Here is a 15,162-nt window from a genome sequence, read left to right on the forward strand (position 1 = left end):
CTATGAATTCTCAAATCCAGCAGAAGGACAGGGACATAATGATTAATTTTTGATGTCAGCCTGTTCTGATTATACTGAGGATTATTTTAACACGACTCTGAAAACATCTGGTGTGCAACAACTCTGCTGACTTTTGAATTCACACACCTAATTAATAATTGCTTTTTTTCTGGCTAAATGCTCTCTCCTTCATGTTTTCACGCAGTTTAGAACACTGGAATGTCTAAATTCTTTTTAAATTATCCTGGATTCAGTTGTGATTTAACCTGGGATGGTCACAGGACTTTAGGACAGGTGTAATGAAAAGGAGCTGTTGTTCAAATGTATTTTTATCTTGAACACAGTCAGCAGGATCAGGGAATAAAGGGCTATCAGGGCTGCAAAACTCAGACTTTAAAACTTATTTACCATCTTCATTAATTCAGGTCTTAGCCAATTCACTTTACAAAATCCTGAAGCACTCAGGTCAATTAATTTGCTGTGTAAATACAAATTATAAATCCAGTTAGGAGCGTTTTGACAAGGGTTTCATGTTTGAGGAGATTATCGGTGAAATCCCCAAGAAATCCTCCTCCTCATTTCTCAACACCTTCCACTTGGCCATTACGTGGCAGAAACCAGCTTCTCGGCTCCCCCCAATTCATAAATGTAATTAAATAATTACATTAGTGCTAATTAACATGAAACTGCGGATTATTTAAGCGCAAAAAAAACCCACTATTCAACTTCTTAATTATTCTTGTTCACACAGCATTTCCTTTTGCTCAGGCGCCCTAGGTGCAAATAAAGCATCCCATCTGCTCGTAATTAGAACTAAATAATTTCAGAGAATGTAGCTTATCATTTTGACTGCACATTTGATTAAAATCAGTGTACAAGCAATAATCCTGCCTCCGTGCTGCACCAGCACCAGGCGTGTGCACGGGGCCTTTCAATAAAGGAGCCTGAGAACATTATCTGTTATTTCAGAAAGAGGGGGAAGAGGAGGGAAAAAAAACACGAGAGAAAAAAGAAAAAAAAAGAAAACACACAACTTTTTAGTTCATTTCATACAGATGAAAGCAAATTACAGCAAATCACCTCTCCACTGAATAGAGGCCCCCACATAATGACTTTATTTGCTTAATCCCCAAATTAAACGGCGTTTCGAGCGAGGGCCCTGTGTTATTACTCTCATCATGTCGAGAACATTTTCCTGCCGAGACCAATTTGAATAAAACAAGGGGCCTTCCTTGAACTCAATCAAGGAGTCATAATGTGGTGGGTAATAGAGGTTGCTGATAGATTTGCAGGCAAAAGTGTTATACCTAATGATGGGATATGGATAATAGTCCTCCTGGAGGTCCTGATGCGATTCCAGTTGGCTGCCAGATGCTAAAAATCAAGAAGAGCATTGATCAGTGACAGGAAGCTGTAGTGGATTCATCTAGTCAAACTTCAGCTGTTTTTTCCACTGTACAGTTAAGCCAGGCATAAATTATATTAATTGATTTAATTACATACTTAAAACATCTTCCCCAATTAATTTAATTAGGTGGCTACATGAAGCTACTGGCAGGGGAAGATTAGAGGCTGCTCACTTAATTAACAGAATATGAATGAAAAAAAAAGAAAGCAAACATAAATGAAATTGTGAGCACTAATTAAGAGGCTGTCTGCAAACTTAAATACTTTCTGACAAAGTGGTGACAGGAATGTAGACAAGAGAGGGATTTCTTTTTTTTTTTTTTCTTTTTTTTGCAGCAAATTAAGTGCCACAAGGTATATATAAGGAACTAAGGTAATGCAGTTAAAACATTGATTTTCTGACAGAACCACTGAAGCCAAAGAGAAGGGACATTTTCACCAGAAACACTGCGACAGATTTTGCAGCCACAAAGGCTGAATTGCTGATGAAGGATGAAATATGATCCTTGGACAAGCGAACGGTTTAAGGGAGGGGGAAAAAAAACCCCCAAACCTGGGAACAGCTTCTTGCAAGCACTGAAGCAGGAGATGTTTAGAGAAGCAGTAACAGCTGGTAGCACCACACACCTTGGCCCTGCTGTAGAAATTCTCCAGGTGTCTGTGGCGTGCTCCCCTCAGGGCTTTTCTCAGCCGTGCCAGGTGACTCCGGGAGCGCCAGCACGAGCTGATCACACCTGCTGCCCACTGCTGCTGCTGCTGCAGCCCGTGCTCACAGCACCTTTGCATCCCTGCACTGCTCCCCTGCCACCTGCAGCCCTGCCCAGCTCGGTGCAGGATCTTCTCCACACCTGACTGATTCTTTATCACTGACACGTTGTGGTTTTTGGTGGGATTCTCTTTAAAGCGCGAGTCCCGGGCGGTTTGTGCCGACTTCTGGCCGTCGGTGGTGGCCAAGGGGAGGGTGAGGCCTTTGGGCAGCTTTTTTGTGGGTTCCAAAAGCCCCAGAGCTCTCCTCCAAGAGGAGGGATGGTGGTGTTGGAGTGCCAGAAAAGCTGGAGCTTTCTGGTGAACAGCAGTGGCCCAGTCCAAGCAGGGATCCTGGAAGGGCTGTGGGAAGAGAAGAGCCACAGATGGTGCTGTAAATGAGGGGTCAAAATGCACTTTTTTTTTGGTTTTGTTTTCTTTTATGGCTTAACTGAGGGGATTTGTGCAACTGAAATACACTGATCCTGGTTCTGCCCAGCTCTACCATCATCAAACCCACTGCCACACAAAAACCTCCGAGGTCATGCAAAACTATGAGCAATTTTAAACAAATACATCCACTGCACCAAGGAATGCTTGATTTACCAAGTATAAAAATCCAACTTTACACGGATTCACTGGACTAAAAAGCAGAAAGTAACTGCAGTGGCACTCCTCCACTGAGACTGCCTCCACCTTTCCCAGGAGAATGGGAAACATCCTCCCATCAAAATGCAAATGGGGTAAAAAGCTTGGAATAGAAACATTCCAGCACTCCCTAATTCCTGGCAGCTTCGGCCAGCAACCCATTAGCTCTGATTTTCCATCTAAGGGCACTATAATCATACTAGTCTTAGGTGATGATTTTTATTTATTCCAACATCTCATTGACAGACAAATGGAGAGAGGGTATTACAAGGCTCCGGAGTGAAAGGACATAGGGAATGGCTTCCCACTGCCAGAGGGGAGGGATAAATGGGATTTTAGGAAGGAATTGTGAGGGTGGGGAGGCCCTGGAACAGGTGCCCAGAGAAGCTGGGGCTGCCCCTGGATCCCTGGAATGTCCAAGGCCAGGCTGGACAAGGCTTGGAGCAACCTGGGGCAGTGGGAGGTGTCCCTGAGCTTTAAGGTCCCTTCCAACCCAAACCATTCCCTGATCTCTATTTCTCAAGTTTCTCTTTCATTTTCACACCTCCTCAACAGCACAAAAGTCAAAAAGTCTGGAGAGATGAAAGAAAACTCCAGAGTGTTTGTCACAGAACTCAATAATTATCCATAAAAGAAAGAAATGTCCCTTTTCCATAGGGATCAAGAACAGGCACTGAGCAGTCAAGGTCAAAGTCCTCCAGAGTCTTCTGTAAATATAAAGGGAAACACCACATTTGCTTAACTGCAGTGAGGGAAATGGAGATGAAACATTCAAAAACTCTTTTATAACAGTAAAGATAGTTAGTTAAGCACTGGAACAGATGGCCCAGGGAGGCTGTGAAGTTACTATCACCTAAAGTTTTCAGAACAGGTTAGAAAAACAGCTGTCTGCAATATTACAGGTACAGGTAATTTGCCTGGAGGTCTGGATAACCTCCTGACATCCTCTCTAAACTGATTTTCTAAGATTCTGTGAAAAAAAAAAACCAAAAAAACAAAAAAACAAACAAAACAAAACAAACCACCACCGAATACACAAAGTATTTCTTATTTTATTTCAATATTTACTATTTACTGGATGTGGTTCAAACTCTCCTGTGATTTACAGTCACTTCCTAAACCAGCTCTGGTGAAGACAGTATTAAAAACACAAATAAAAACCTCATTATCCTCACTGAGTGATTCTTTCCATCAAATACCTGTGTCTGAGAGGGAATGTGCACCTCAGATTCCAACTGCTGAGCTGGATGCCTCCACTCTGGCTTGGATTTTTGTGTTGAATGGCTGGGTGGGAGTGGTGCTGTGTTCCCTTTACTAGAGGAATGTGGGCCATAAATTGCTTCCTTTGGCTTTGGGAAGGTGATGGTGTCTGTGTTCTCAGGGTCCAGTCTGCTACTGATCTCTCCTGTCCATAAAATAAAACATGGATTGAAGGTTTCAGTCACTTGTTACCAGTTATTTATTTAATCCCGTGGCAAAAGAGAGGCCTGATCAGATGGTGACACTCAGGACTTACAGCATCACTGGCTTAACACACAGCTTCGGATTTGGGGGCTTAAAATTTGAAATGTGCAGGTAGGAACTCAAGAGGAGCCCAGAAATGAACAGAAAACCCTCCCAGGGTTAAAGAAATCTGATTCCTACCTGGCTGCAAGACACAGGATTTTCCTGTGCTTTGTGCCCTGCAGAATTTGGTGAATGCTCATCACATCAGCTTCCCTTGGGAGATAAAACCCGAGGCTGAAGCTGCAGGTTGTTATCAATGCTTTGTACTCACCCAGAGCTGATTTCTTGTGCTGCCTGGGGAATTCAGGTGCTGCCCTGGACACAACAGGAGGGGCTGGCAGAGTTTTCTTTGCTGCTGCAAGGAAGAGCCTTTGGTCAGTGAGGCTCAGGGCACCTACAAGAAGATGAGACTCCTGAACAATTCCAGCTAGGAAAAAAAGGGAATTCTTGGCAACAAAGAAAGAATTAAGCAAAGGCAGACCCAAGTTCTACATCAACACTCTAAAAGCAATATTTTTCTTTAACTGAAAGATTCTTCTCTTTCAATAGTCAATATTTCACCTTGAAGGAAGGTGAGCTGTGCCTATAAAAATTGACAAAGACATGGAAGATATCGCACCAGTGCTAATTCTGAAAGATGTTTGTAGATCTATAATTATACGCTTGTACAACGCAATTTAATATGCAGGATAGATGAGAATTAACTCTTGTAAAGCACAATATAATCATGTAATTACGACTGCAAACTGATTGCTAAAACAGCCCAAGCCTAGTTAAGATTGAACAATTAATAACCAGCTGTTAATCACGATAGTTTGGCTGGTATTTATACAAGAACCTCCATCACACACAAAACTCTTCTCTGCAGCAGCAGCTGGAGCCTGTGAGTCCCAAGAACTGGCTCAGGGTGATGCTCAGCAGGACACACCCCACACTCCCCCTCACCCTAAACCTGCAGTAAGTGGCCTCAAGTTCATCCCTACCCTTGGCCACGTTTGAAATCTCAATTTTTAGAAGCCTGGAGGTGGCAGGAAATTCAACTCCCAGCTCTCTGCTGCCAACAGCAGCACTCAGGAGGGGTCTCTGGGACTCACCTTTTGGGGTGTCTTCTTCCACCAGGGGTAAGGGAGGACCCAGGGGGTGAAAGGCAGGCAAAGCCCAAGGCTGGGTGACACTGGGACCTTTCCCTGTCTTCTGCCTGCACATCTGGGAAGAGACAGAACCTCCTTGAACACATCTGGGACTCCCAGACACTCCCTCTGCCCCCTGCAGCAATAAATAATAAATATAATTCCTGCCCTGACTGTTTCATTAAGATTTAACAGTGCACCAACTCCTTTTATTACTTGTGAAAATGCTACAGTGTCGTCTGCTGTTGTTACTTCGGTAATTTAAAATAAAGTTAATTAAATTTAATTGATGCCTTGTGTACTATTTAATGAAGGAATCTCAGGAAGTTTGCTCAGTTTTAAGGAGAGGCGTGTAAATACAGCATTTACCCGACAGAAAAGTGTTAAAAATATAAAATGCATACACAGGCAAGGAATCAGAAGGAAAAAGAAATGCTTTAAAATATGAGCTTTTAGTGAGTGATTATTAAGCTTTTAGTACAATCCAGGCCATGAGTGGGATCTTGGAGCACTTTTGTGTCCTAATGACTGAATTACAGCACCCAGCAACTTCCACAAAAGGGAGAAGGAACTCTTAAGAGGGAAATGAGACAGATCAAAACGAACTCTTCTAATCTTTCCTCCCAATTTGTCTAACAACACTGCCCACAAGAGAGGAGGGAGAGAAAATCTGCACTTTTTTATCATCACAGAGAACCTTTCAGTGAAATCCCAGACCCTCAGTTTAGTTAAGGGCAGGATGGAACATTGTGTTTTAAGGGATGGAGCTGCCCTGGTGTTCCAAGAAAATAGCAATAACCATGGAGCAAAGGTTAACTTTATGCCAGCTGCCATCTAAAGTGGCTTGATACTGAGAAAAGGAAATTATAAACCACATTTTCCTGCTCACCCCTCGGCCTCAGCAGTTTGGTGAGGCCACAACAAAAATACATAAAAGGCAAGAAATTGAATTAAACAGTGATTTCTTGCTTCCAGACTGTTGCTGGAGTAGCAGTAAGGCAGCCCTGATTTTACTGCTGGTCAGTTTTATCCTAATTTAAATCCCAGTTATGAGGTTGTGTTGTGATAAACAGCACACGAAATATATTTATTTCCATTGTGTTCATAGAGCTGTAATAAGCTACAAGAAAAAACCAGTTCAGGTGGAGTGTGTGAGTTCAAAAGCAGCCTGGAGGCTTGCTTTTGTTTGGGTTTTTTTTTAATTGGAGATAGATATTTAATTTTTTGCTCTATCCTTTAATTTCCATCAAGTCCATGGCAGGTGTGATGTTAAAACAAGGAGTGATGCAGCAGAAATGTAATTCAACCTCTCATTGACACTGCCCAGTGCCATCATTCAGGAGGACAGGCAGAGAAGCACAGAGCTGATCCAAAACAGCTCCCCATGAAAATTCCACCCAATCCCTCCACCTTTCCACCTTCCTCCAGCACCCTGATTGCTGCATTGGCTCCCTCTGCAAGAATTCAGGGAGATACCAAAGCAAAACTGCCAAACTGATTCCATTTTGAGAGTTATTGTCACTAAAATTAAGCCAACATCATTATAGTAAGAGCTCAAAAATAACATTAAGAGTACTGCAAGGGGAAGGTTTACTTTTAACATCACTGCTTCATCATGAGCACTTTTAAAATGCAGTTTTGCAGGGCTGGAAGGGAGCTCTGAAATTGCAGGGCAGACCAAGGCTGACTTGCCTTAAAATATGCTTGGAGTGTGCTAAAAAACTATTTTTTCATTTCAAGTGCTTCTGAGTGTAATTAACCTGGGACACGAGAAAAAACAATTCTATTACCCTTTCTAAAGTGTTTTTCTCCTGTGGATAAACCTCTCCCATTTTATTTTTTCTTTTTTTTTTGCTTCATTTTAAATAGGGCACTTGTTGGAACACCACAGGGATTTTTCTGATTAGTTCTCAATTTGTTTTCTTTTTACCTACCAATATTTAACTAGAACATCCTTTTTTTGCTGCTGTTGTTGTTTTTTTTTTTTTTTTTTTTTTTGGCAAATATCTTTGTAAGTATGTTTTTCCTCCAGTAAAAAACAGAGACTGGTATTAAATACAGAGAAAAGATGAGCATTGTGTACCAAACCAGGAACAGAGAGGTGAGATTTGGTAAATAAATGTCAGAAAATCTGAGGGTTTGATAGTGATGGGAAAAAAAAAGGGATATAACAGAATAATTTATCATTCCATCTATCTGCTCCAAACTGTCACATTTGTCGTTGGGAAGTTCCTGTCAGCATTTGATGGACACAGCACTTCCCCTGTAAAGGGAAAGAGGAAGCACAGCAAAATAAAATCAGTGGAGCTAAGGTCACTTTTCAGTATGTTCAGGAAAGGGCTTGGAGAAGGCAAGTTTAATTGGAAAAATTTGGAATTGCATCTTTAACAACAGATCTTGTGTCATTCTTACCTTCTTTAAGCTCTTAAAGTAACCAGAGATGGCTCTGAACTGTCAATTTCCCACATATTTGGGAAAATCAAGCTTTGCCCCTTTCCTGACCTAGTGCTCTCCAGCTCTCCCAGAAATCCACATCCATCAGAATTCCCCCATCAGGGGGGATCAGATCCATATCCATCAGAATTCCCCTATTGGGGGGATAAATCCATCAGATCCTGATCCATCAGAATTTCCCCCATCAGGAGGGATCAGATCCATCAGATCCAGATCCATCAGAATTCCCCCAACAGGGGGATCAGATCCAGACCCATCAGAATTCCCTTATTGCGGGGATAAATCCATCAGATCCTGATCCATCAGAAATCCCCCATCAAGGGGAACAGATCCATCAGATCCAGATCCATCAGAATTCCCCTCATCAAGGGGGATCAATCCATCAGAATTTTCCCATCAGGGGGATCAGATCCAGATCCATCAGAATTCCCCCCATCAAGGGGAACAGATCCATCAGAATTCCCCCATCAGGGGGGATCAGATCCAGATCCATCAGAATTCCCCCAACAGGTGTGCAAGAGAATAGAGGGAGAACTTTGCTGAATCCCTCATCTGCTTTTCGAAACGGGCACCAGCAGCAGCACAGAAGGGAGTGAGGGAGATAATTGCTGGCTTGAACCACAATATGTTTTCCAGCTTCCAGCAGGCAGGGATGTGCAGGACCAAGTGATTGGAATTCAGGGATGAGCCTCCGTTCCTGTCCGGAGCCAGCTGCAAAGCAGCAGCCCATGGCATCCCAATCAGGCAGGGAGTTTTGTCAGGGAATGCTGAGATGCACACACACACACAGCTTCAGCAGCTCTGGCTGCACCCCTGCCTTGCAAAATGACACTCCATCTCCAATTCCAGATGACAAGAACTGGATAAAAACTTCAAACAAATGGTGACCTTTCCAAAGATTAATTTGTTTACCAACAAAGCGTTCTGTGTTTGTCAGGAGGGATGGGGGTGACCTTCACGTTCCCATTTCCAGGTTGAGAGGATGCTGACTGCACTCATCTGTTAACTCAGCTCTCCCTCACCAATTATTCCCTTTTTACTTTTAGTGACAAGAGGGTTTTATTCAATCACGGCGCTGCTTATTATGATTACACACCGTAATACAAATGCAAGGAGCTTTCTTTTGATTTACTGTAGTGTGACAGCAATTGGTTTAAGTCTCATCCTGCCACCACTGCCAAACTCTGCTCTGGCTGTAATTAGTTTAAAACACAATCAGGTTTGGGGCACCAAAAGACCTGCTTTTCTTCTGCAACTTCTTCCAGTCACTTGAAATGAAAGGGATTGCCCTGCCTCGCTTTATAATTTTGAAAATGAATCCACTTTCAGGGATAAGCATTAATGATTAGCAGCAGGCAAACGCTGAATAAAGAATGAATAATTGAAGATATGATTAGAATGGTTGTGCTCAAACAAGTGAGCTTAAAAAAAGCCTCAGAATCACTGCCATCACCATTAGAACCACACTAGATAAGATGCAACTCATAAAGGCTAGAAATCATCACCATATTAAATTCTAGCTCATGAATAAATGAAAAGGTTCCTAAGTTTACAGTATAATATACATTTATAAGGAAACAAGGACCCAAAAGTGCCAGTATAATTCTGTAACAGAACAGCACTCCTATGAAAACAGAAGGCAGAGCTGTGAATCTTTTCTACATTGCAGCAGTGCATCAGGATTATTTTCGCTGCAATTCAGATTACTGTTCCTTTGGCTGGATACTCCATGGGAAGTATACATATTTAATAATTATCCTCTCATCGTTTTTCAGCTCTTATCCAGATATAGGCTGCAAAAGAAAGTGATGCCCAATGTGTGTTTCAAACAGAATAACAGCCCTCATTTTAAAATAACTACAGAACTTAGAAGAGGATGAAGGATTATTATTAGACCCAAAAAGGTCCAAAAGGGCAAACAGTTAATTGTTCTTAGTTTCTATGATAAAATCCGGCATCAGCAACTTTATAATACCAAAAAGAGCAAGAAAAGACATCATTTTTGCTGAAACAATGAAATCCTGGACTAATAATTTTTCCAACTCCCGGCATGGCAGGATAATAAAAAGCCCGGGTAGATTTGTGCTCGACCCTTCAGGTCACCTCAACCCCCGACTTTTTAAGCTCACCACTCTTTGAACCGCTCAGCCCTCGTTGAAAACTCCTGGAACAGGCCTGAATGGCGCGAGACAAGCGATTAGTTTTTAATGTACTCGGGTGAGGAGGATTTTTCCAGGGATTTTTTTGGGGGGAGCCGCTCGTTGACCCCCAGGACACGGGAGGGAGGTCCGCGTACGGCCAGCGCCCCCTGCCGGCCCGCGCGCCCATCCCCATCCCGATTTTATCCAAATTTACCCCATTTTATCCTTTTAAAGAGCTGAAGCCGCACACAGACTCCTCGGCGTTGCTACTAATAATCACAACTATCATGCATAATCACATACACCACCTAAAATCCCTCCTTTAAGTGCTGCTAGACACCTTTAACAACAAACACATCTCTGCAGTGGATTTTTTGCAAATACCAACTGCAAAAATTTTCCAGCCAGCCCAGGCAGGACGTGCCAAACCACACATTGTGCCCTAAGATTCGAAAACTTAGAAGAGAATAAATAAGAGAGGAAAGATCTGCTCGGTTTTGAAGCCTGTCAGCTCCTCAGCAACTGTAAATATGTATCTGGGGAGCCTGAGTAATTCACATTAAATGCTTATAATTGAAGTCCCCAATAAGTTTTCTGTGCTCAGTGCATGGATCAGGGAGAGTGGTAAAACACATGGCTCTCTGCAGTCGGATAATATTCCTCTCTGTGAGCCTTTTAGAGTGGTTCTAAAAAGCTATTAGCCATGATGCTTTTCTCTAATTAACTCTATTATCACAGGGTTAGACAAATCACCTCTTTAGTCCGGGCAACAGCTTTCCTCCCCCCAAAAAAATCATTTTTTATAAGTGGCAGCTCACAACTGTGCCATCCACAGATTCCCTTTGTGTTGTTTAAAACCAAACCAGCCCAGAATTCTCTCCTGGAGCCCTGGCCTTTTGCTGCAGGATGCTTCTGTCACATAAATTAAATTGTAGAAGAGCATCCCCATGTGAGAACCGTTGGTTGTGTGGACCACAGCGCTGAGCTAAATTTGTGAACATAATTGATTTTTTGGAGGGATGGCTGTGCCTGCTCCTTTTTTTTTTTTTAGGCATTCTTTGCTATAAAAATACCATCTTTAGATTCAACTGCTGCAGAAGGATTGCAGAATTGGCAGCAGAACTGAAATCTGCAGTTGCAGGAGGGAAAGTTGGAAAAAAAATCAAAACTTGCACGATTTGAACATTCTCAGGGCAGAGAGAAAAATGGGCTTTTAATTCTTCCAGCTTTTTTGGGTCACATCCAGAAGTCCCCAAGCTCCAGTTTATCTCCTCTGCCTGATTTTCCTGACATTACTGACCATGCACGTCCCATGTATATTCATATTTTTGCTGGGTTGGGATCTTGGGACAGAAAACCTGTTACATTTCAGATTTCTTTTCCACACTATTACCACTCAAAATGTTTTGATCCTTAAATATCCATGCAGGATATTTTTATCAAAAGGATTTTTTTTTAGCATTTAAGATTTTTATCCTATTTAGGACTTTTGCATCAAAAAAGCAGGAAATTATGAGGAAATTACTTTCATGGAAATATTTTATTTAAGACTGATAAATATTAACTGTTACAGTGCAAAGCAATGCATACAATAACCACATAAAATAATAAAGTTACTTACAGGAGCAGATTTTTTCTTAGTTATAAGTGGCAGCCTGGTCTCATCATTGGGGTGTTTTAAACCACCTTTATTATCTGTGTTCTCTGGGTCAAGCATAATTTTAAAATCCACTTCCACCTGCTGCTGAAATATAGAATAGGGATAATCTTAAAATAACTGCACTGGGGCTGAAGTGTTCAGAGGCAGAATGTTGTAAACTTGCAAAATGATGATAAAAATTAATATTATTTGACTCCCCACAGACCTGGGCAAACAACAAAGTGCCTTTGCTTAGATGGAAAACTATGTAAGGACTTGAACTGTTGTCCAGATGGAGACTTCTGTCAGACTTTGCTCAATGAATGTCACTCCCAGCTGGGCAATTTCCATCTCTGCACACCTTTGGGTTAGATTTGGAGTGGGAAGCTCAGTCAGGTTTGACTCCCTGGGTTTTTGTGTTGCGGTTTGCACATTCCCCACCCTTTGGGAGGAGGTTCCCTGTGCTCCCCTACAGAGAAAAACAGGGATCCAATCTGGATCTGAAATTCAGGAATCACTGCCCTGGTGGACCACAACACCTCATTGACTCCACAGCACTTGATTATTAGTAAATGAGGAATTGAAAAACCCTGATAGTAATCAGAATTAAAGCATAGTTCTTAATGCACTCTGTGAGCTGCGTGGAATGAGTTAGACTATTTTGCTAATAAAAATCAGGATGATTTAAATCCTAGAGGACAGAAAAAGACTTTACAAGTTTCTTTTTTGTTACAAGAAATACTTAAGGCATACCTATAAAACCCAGAGGGATGCCCTATGTTTTTTTATTACAGCAGAAGTTTCTTAAGTTGAAAATATTGCGGTGCATATTCTTTTATATAAATGTAAAAATAAATCCAGGAAAACTCCGATTTTTTACAAGTAAAATAAGCCATAAAAAAGTTCAAGAATCATTAGATGTGTACTTGAACTACTGAACAACTGTGTTCCTCTGTGAAAGCACTAAAAATGGTTTAATTTATTTATCTGCACCACATATTCTCTCTCCTTTCGATGGTAATTACAAGCAGATGTATCAATGAGATGCTCATTTAGATTTGGGGTTGTAAGAACACAAGTTATTATCCAAGCCAATTACTCTTTTACCCACATGGCTGCACAGAGACAGAAAGTTCAATTTTCACCTCATCAGTGCTTTTGTGGTGTTTATTTTATTACTATAACACACCGTTATGCAGGGAGGAAACTGCTGGTGCTATTAAAAATAAAAAATAAAAAATAGAATTGGGGGGGAATTGAGCACCTTTCAATTAAAACAGGAGATGATTCCCAATGCAAACTCCTCACTCAGGCTGAAATGATCAATGCAAGGGAGGGAAAGTGCCTCGTAGGATAACAGGAATTGGAATTCTTAATAGGAAAACACCTGATAAAAGTGCCAACCCCACACCTGCATGGATGATACTGGAATCTTTCCAGAGTTTTCAGAGTCGTGTTAAAATAATCCTCAGTATAATCAGAACAGGCTGACATCAAAAATTAATCATTATGTCCCTGTCCTTCTGCTGGATTTGAGAATTCATAGAAGTTTTTTAAATGCTTTCAACCTCTTAAGTAAATGGTGAAACTTAAAATTAAAATGTTATCCTGGGCTGGGAGAAGGTTCCTGCCTCAGCTGCTCCTTCTGCTGAGGATTTTTTTAACACTTTCAATAGAGCTTTGCTGAAATGTCATGGCATGGGCAGTCAGGGCATTATGGGGTGCACAAGACACCAAACTGACTGAATGTGGACTCTGGCAGAAGGATGAGGGGCTGATTTCAGACCTGAGAGCCCTGGCACACACGTGGGGCTGATGTGCTGCACCTCTGCACAGTCAGGGGCTCAACTGGAGGCAGAACCAGCTGACAGGCACCAACAGGAGGGTTCCTGCTTGGGAGAGAAACAGGCACTGAGGTTCCCAAAAATGACTTGGATTTTACCTCTTAAACCCACTCTGCTTTCAGCCAGTCCTATCCAAATCACTCTATTTTTATTTAAACACGCATTTAGCAAAAGTAAAATCACAGGAGTTAGCAGAGCACTGCTGGAGCCACTTAGGATTGCCTTTACATTTTTTTTTTAAACTTAAAATCAAAATAGGAAATGACTAAACTAACTTTTTCTAGGTCAATACTCCCATTTGCTTTACGTGATTATGTCACCTCAGTTCTGGTGTCTTGCTGCAATAAAACATCTGTGTCACTTACCACTTCAGGGGCTCTTTGGAATTGATTTCTTTATCACCAGCTGAAGAAAGAGTTAACTCTTGGCCATTCACAACATTTAAATAATTTTCACCGTGTTTCTGTTAGAGGGAAAAAATTATGTTTAGCCTATTACAAAGACATAAGGGATATTAATTTTATTTAACTCGGTTCATTAAGCAATCCAGGTATTTGCTTGACTGAAAAGCTGATAAACTTTGTGCCTTTGTCAAACTAAAAATCTGGTTTTGGCTGATGGGCAAAAGATCAGTTCATTCTGATGACCCAACATTCTGAACTGTAATGTTTGAGTAATCTCAGCAGTTGCTGATTGGAAAGTGATCTTGAAAGACAACAAATAAGTGTCCCAAGTGAATTATTGCCAAAGACTTTAAAAACGGAATAATTTTCTGGATCTGTTCTATTTTACTTACTCTCAGCCCAAGTTCAGTCCTTTCAGTGGCTTTTCTGAAGTCACAAATATCCACAGCTTCTGCATTCCCTGTCAAGTTAGTTTTTTCCATTTTAAGCTTCTGAAGGTCTTCTTGAGTCTAAAATGCAAGTTAGGACAAAAATCATACCTGTAACCAAACGCCATGAGGTTAGGTAGGATTTAATTCGAATTAAATTATTCCTAAATACAGGAAAAAAAGATCCATGCGCCTTCCCATACTTCTATACTATTATAAATAAAGGAATACAACGCAAATGACTTGAAGTCATTGAGCGTAGAAAGGCTGGAAAAACTCAAATTTTCAAACCAACCTCACAGAACAGTGATAATAAACCTCAGGACAGAGACTCTCCGCTTAAGGAGCGCTGTTTCCTCACACGCGTGGCACAGGAGGTTTCACGGGGCGGGGATGCCAAAAGCTTTCACGAGAGACAGAAACTCCAGGCAGCCTGTGAGGAGACCACCCCATCCCACGTCAAAGCCATGTATTTGCGTTAATTAAACACCTCCGAGGTGACAAACCCCGCAATATTCACAGCTCTGCTCCGCCGCGCACCAGCCGCTGCCCCTCAGGCAGGGCCGAACCCCGGCGCATCTCCCCGTGCCCTCAGCCGAGAGACGACCCGAGGCGCTGTGGGACATAACCGGGGGTGCCGCAGCTGCTCTGCCCGGGCACGACAGGCCGATGTGAGGAGGGAAACGCCGCTCCCGGCGCTGTCCGAACCCGCCCGCCCTCACCACTCCCGCTCCGCCCGCGGCCATGGCGGCACCGCCTCACCCGGCAACGGGGACGCTGCGGCCGGGCCGCACCATCCGCCCCCGGGCGCGGGGGG

The 15,162-nt window shown here is 42.2% G+C and overlaps 1 protein-coding gene across 1 annotated transcript in view; it reads right to left on the bottom strand.

Moving 5' to 3' along the window:
• The window catches only part of IQCH (IQ motif containing H), a 50,605-nt gene extending 35,827 nt beyond the window's left edge, over nt 1–14,778 (bottom strand). The window contains exons 1-10 of the mRNA XM_066328196.1: nt 14,641–14,778; nt 14,310–14,426; nt 13,879–13,976; nt 13,456–13,558; nt 11,652–11,774; nt 5,400–5,511; nt 4,577–4,699; nt 3,999–4,204; nt 2,035–2,514; nt 1,308–1,374 (exon numbers count right to left, since the gene is read on the bottom strand). Of these exons, the coding sequence (XP_066184293.1) occupies nt 1,308–1,374; nt 2,035–2,514; nt 3,999–4,204; nt 4,577–4,699; nt 5,400–5,511; nt 11,652–11,774; nt 13,456–13,558; nt 13,879–13,976; nt 14,310–14,399 (1,402 nt within the window). The 5' untranslated portion in view covers nt 14,400–14,426; nt 14,641–14,778. The remainder of the gene's footprint in view (nt 1–1,307; nt 1,375–2,034; nt 2,515–3,998; nt 4,205–4,576; nt 4,700–5,399; nt 5,512–11,651; nt 11,775–13,455; nt 13,559–13,878; nt 13,977–14,309; nt 14,427–14,640) is intronic.
• Nucleotides 14,779–15,162: the final 384 nt, after the last annotated feature.

The sequence above is a fragment of the Sylvia atricapilla genome, chromosome 13, assembly GCF_009819655.1.
Source record: "Sylvia atricapilla isolate bSylAtr1 chromosome 13, bSylAtr1.pri, whole genome shotgun sequence".
Taxonomy (NCBI): domain Eukaryota; kingdom Metazoa; phylum Chordata; class Aves; order Passeriformes; family Sylviidae; genus Sylvia; species Sylvia atricapilla.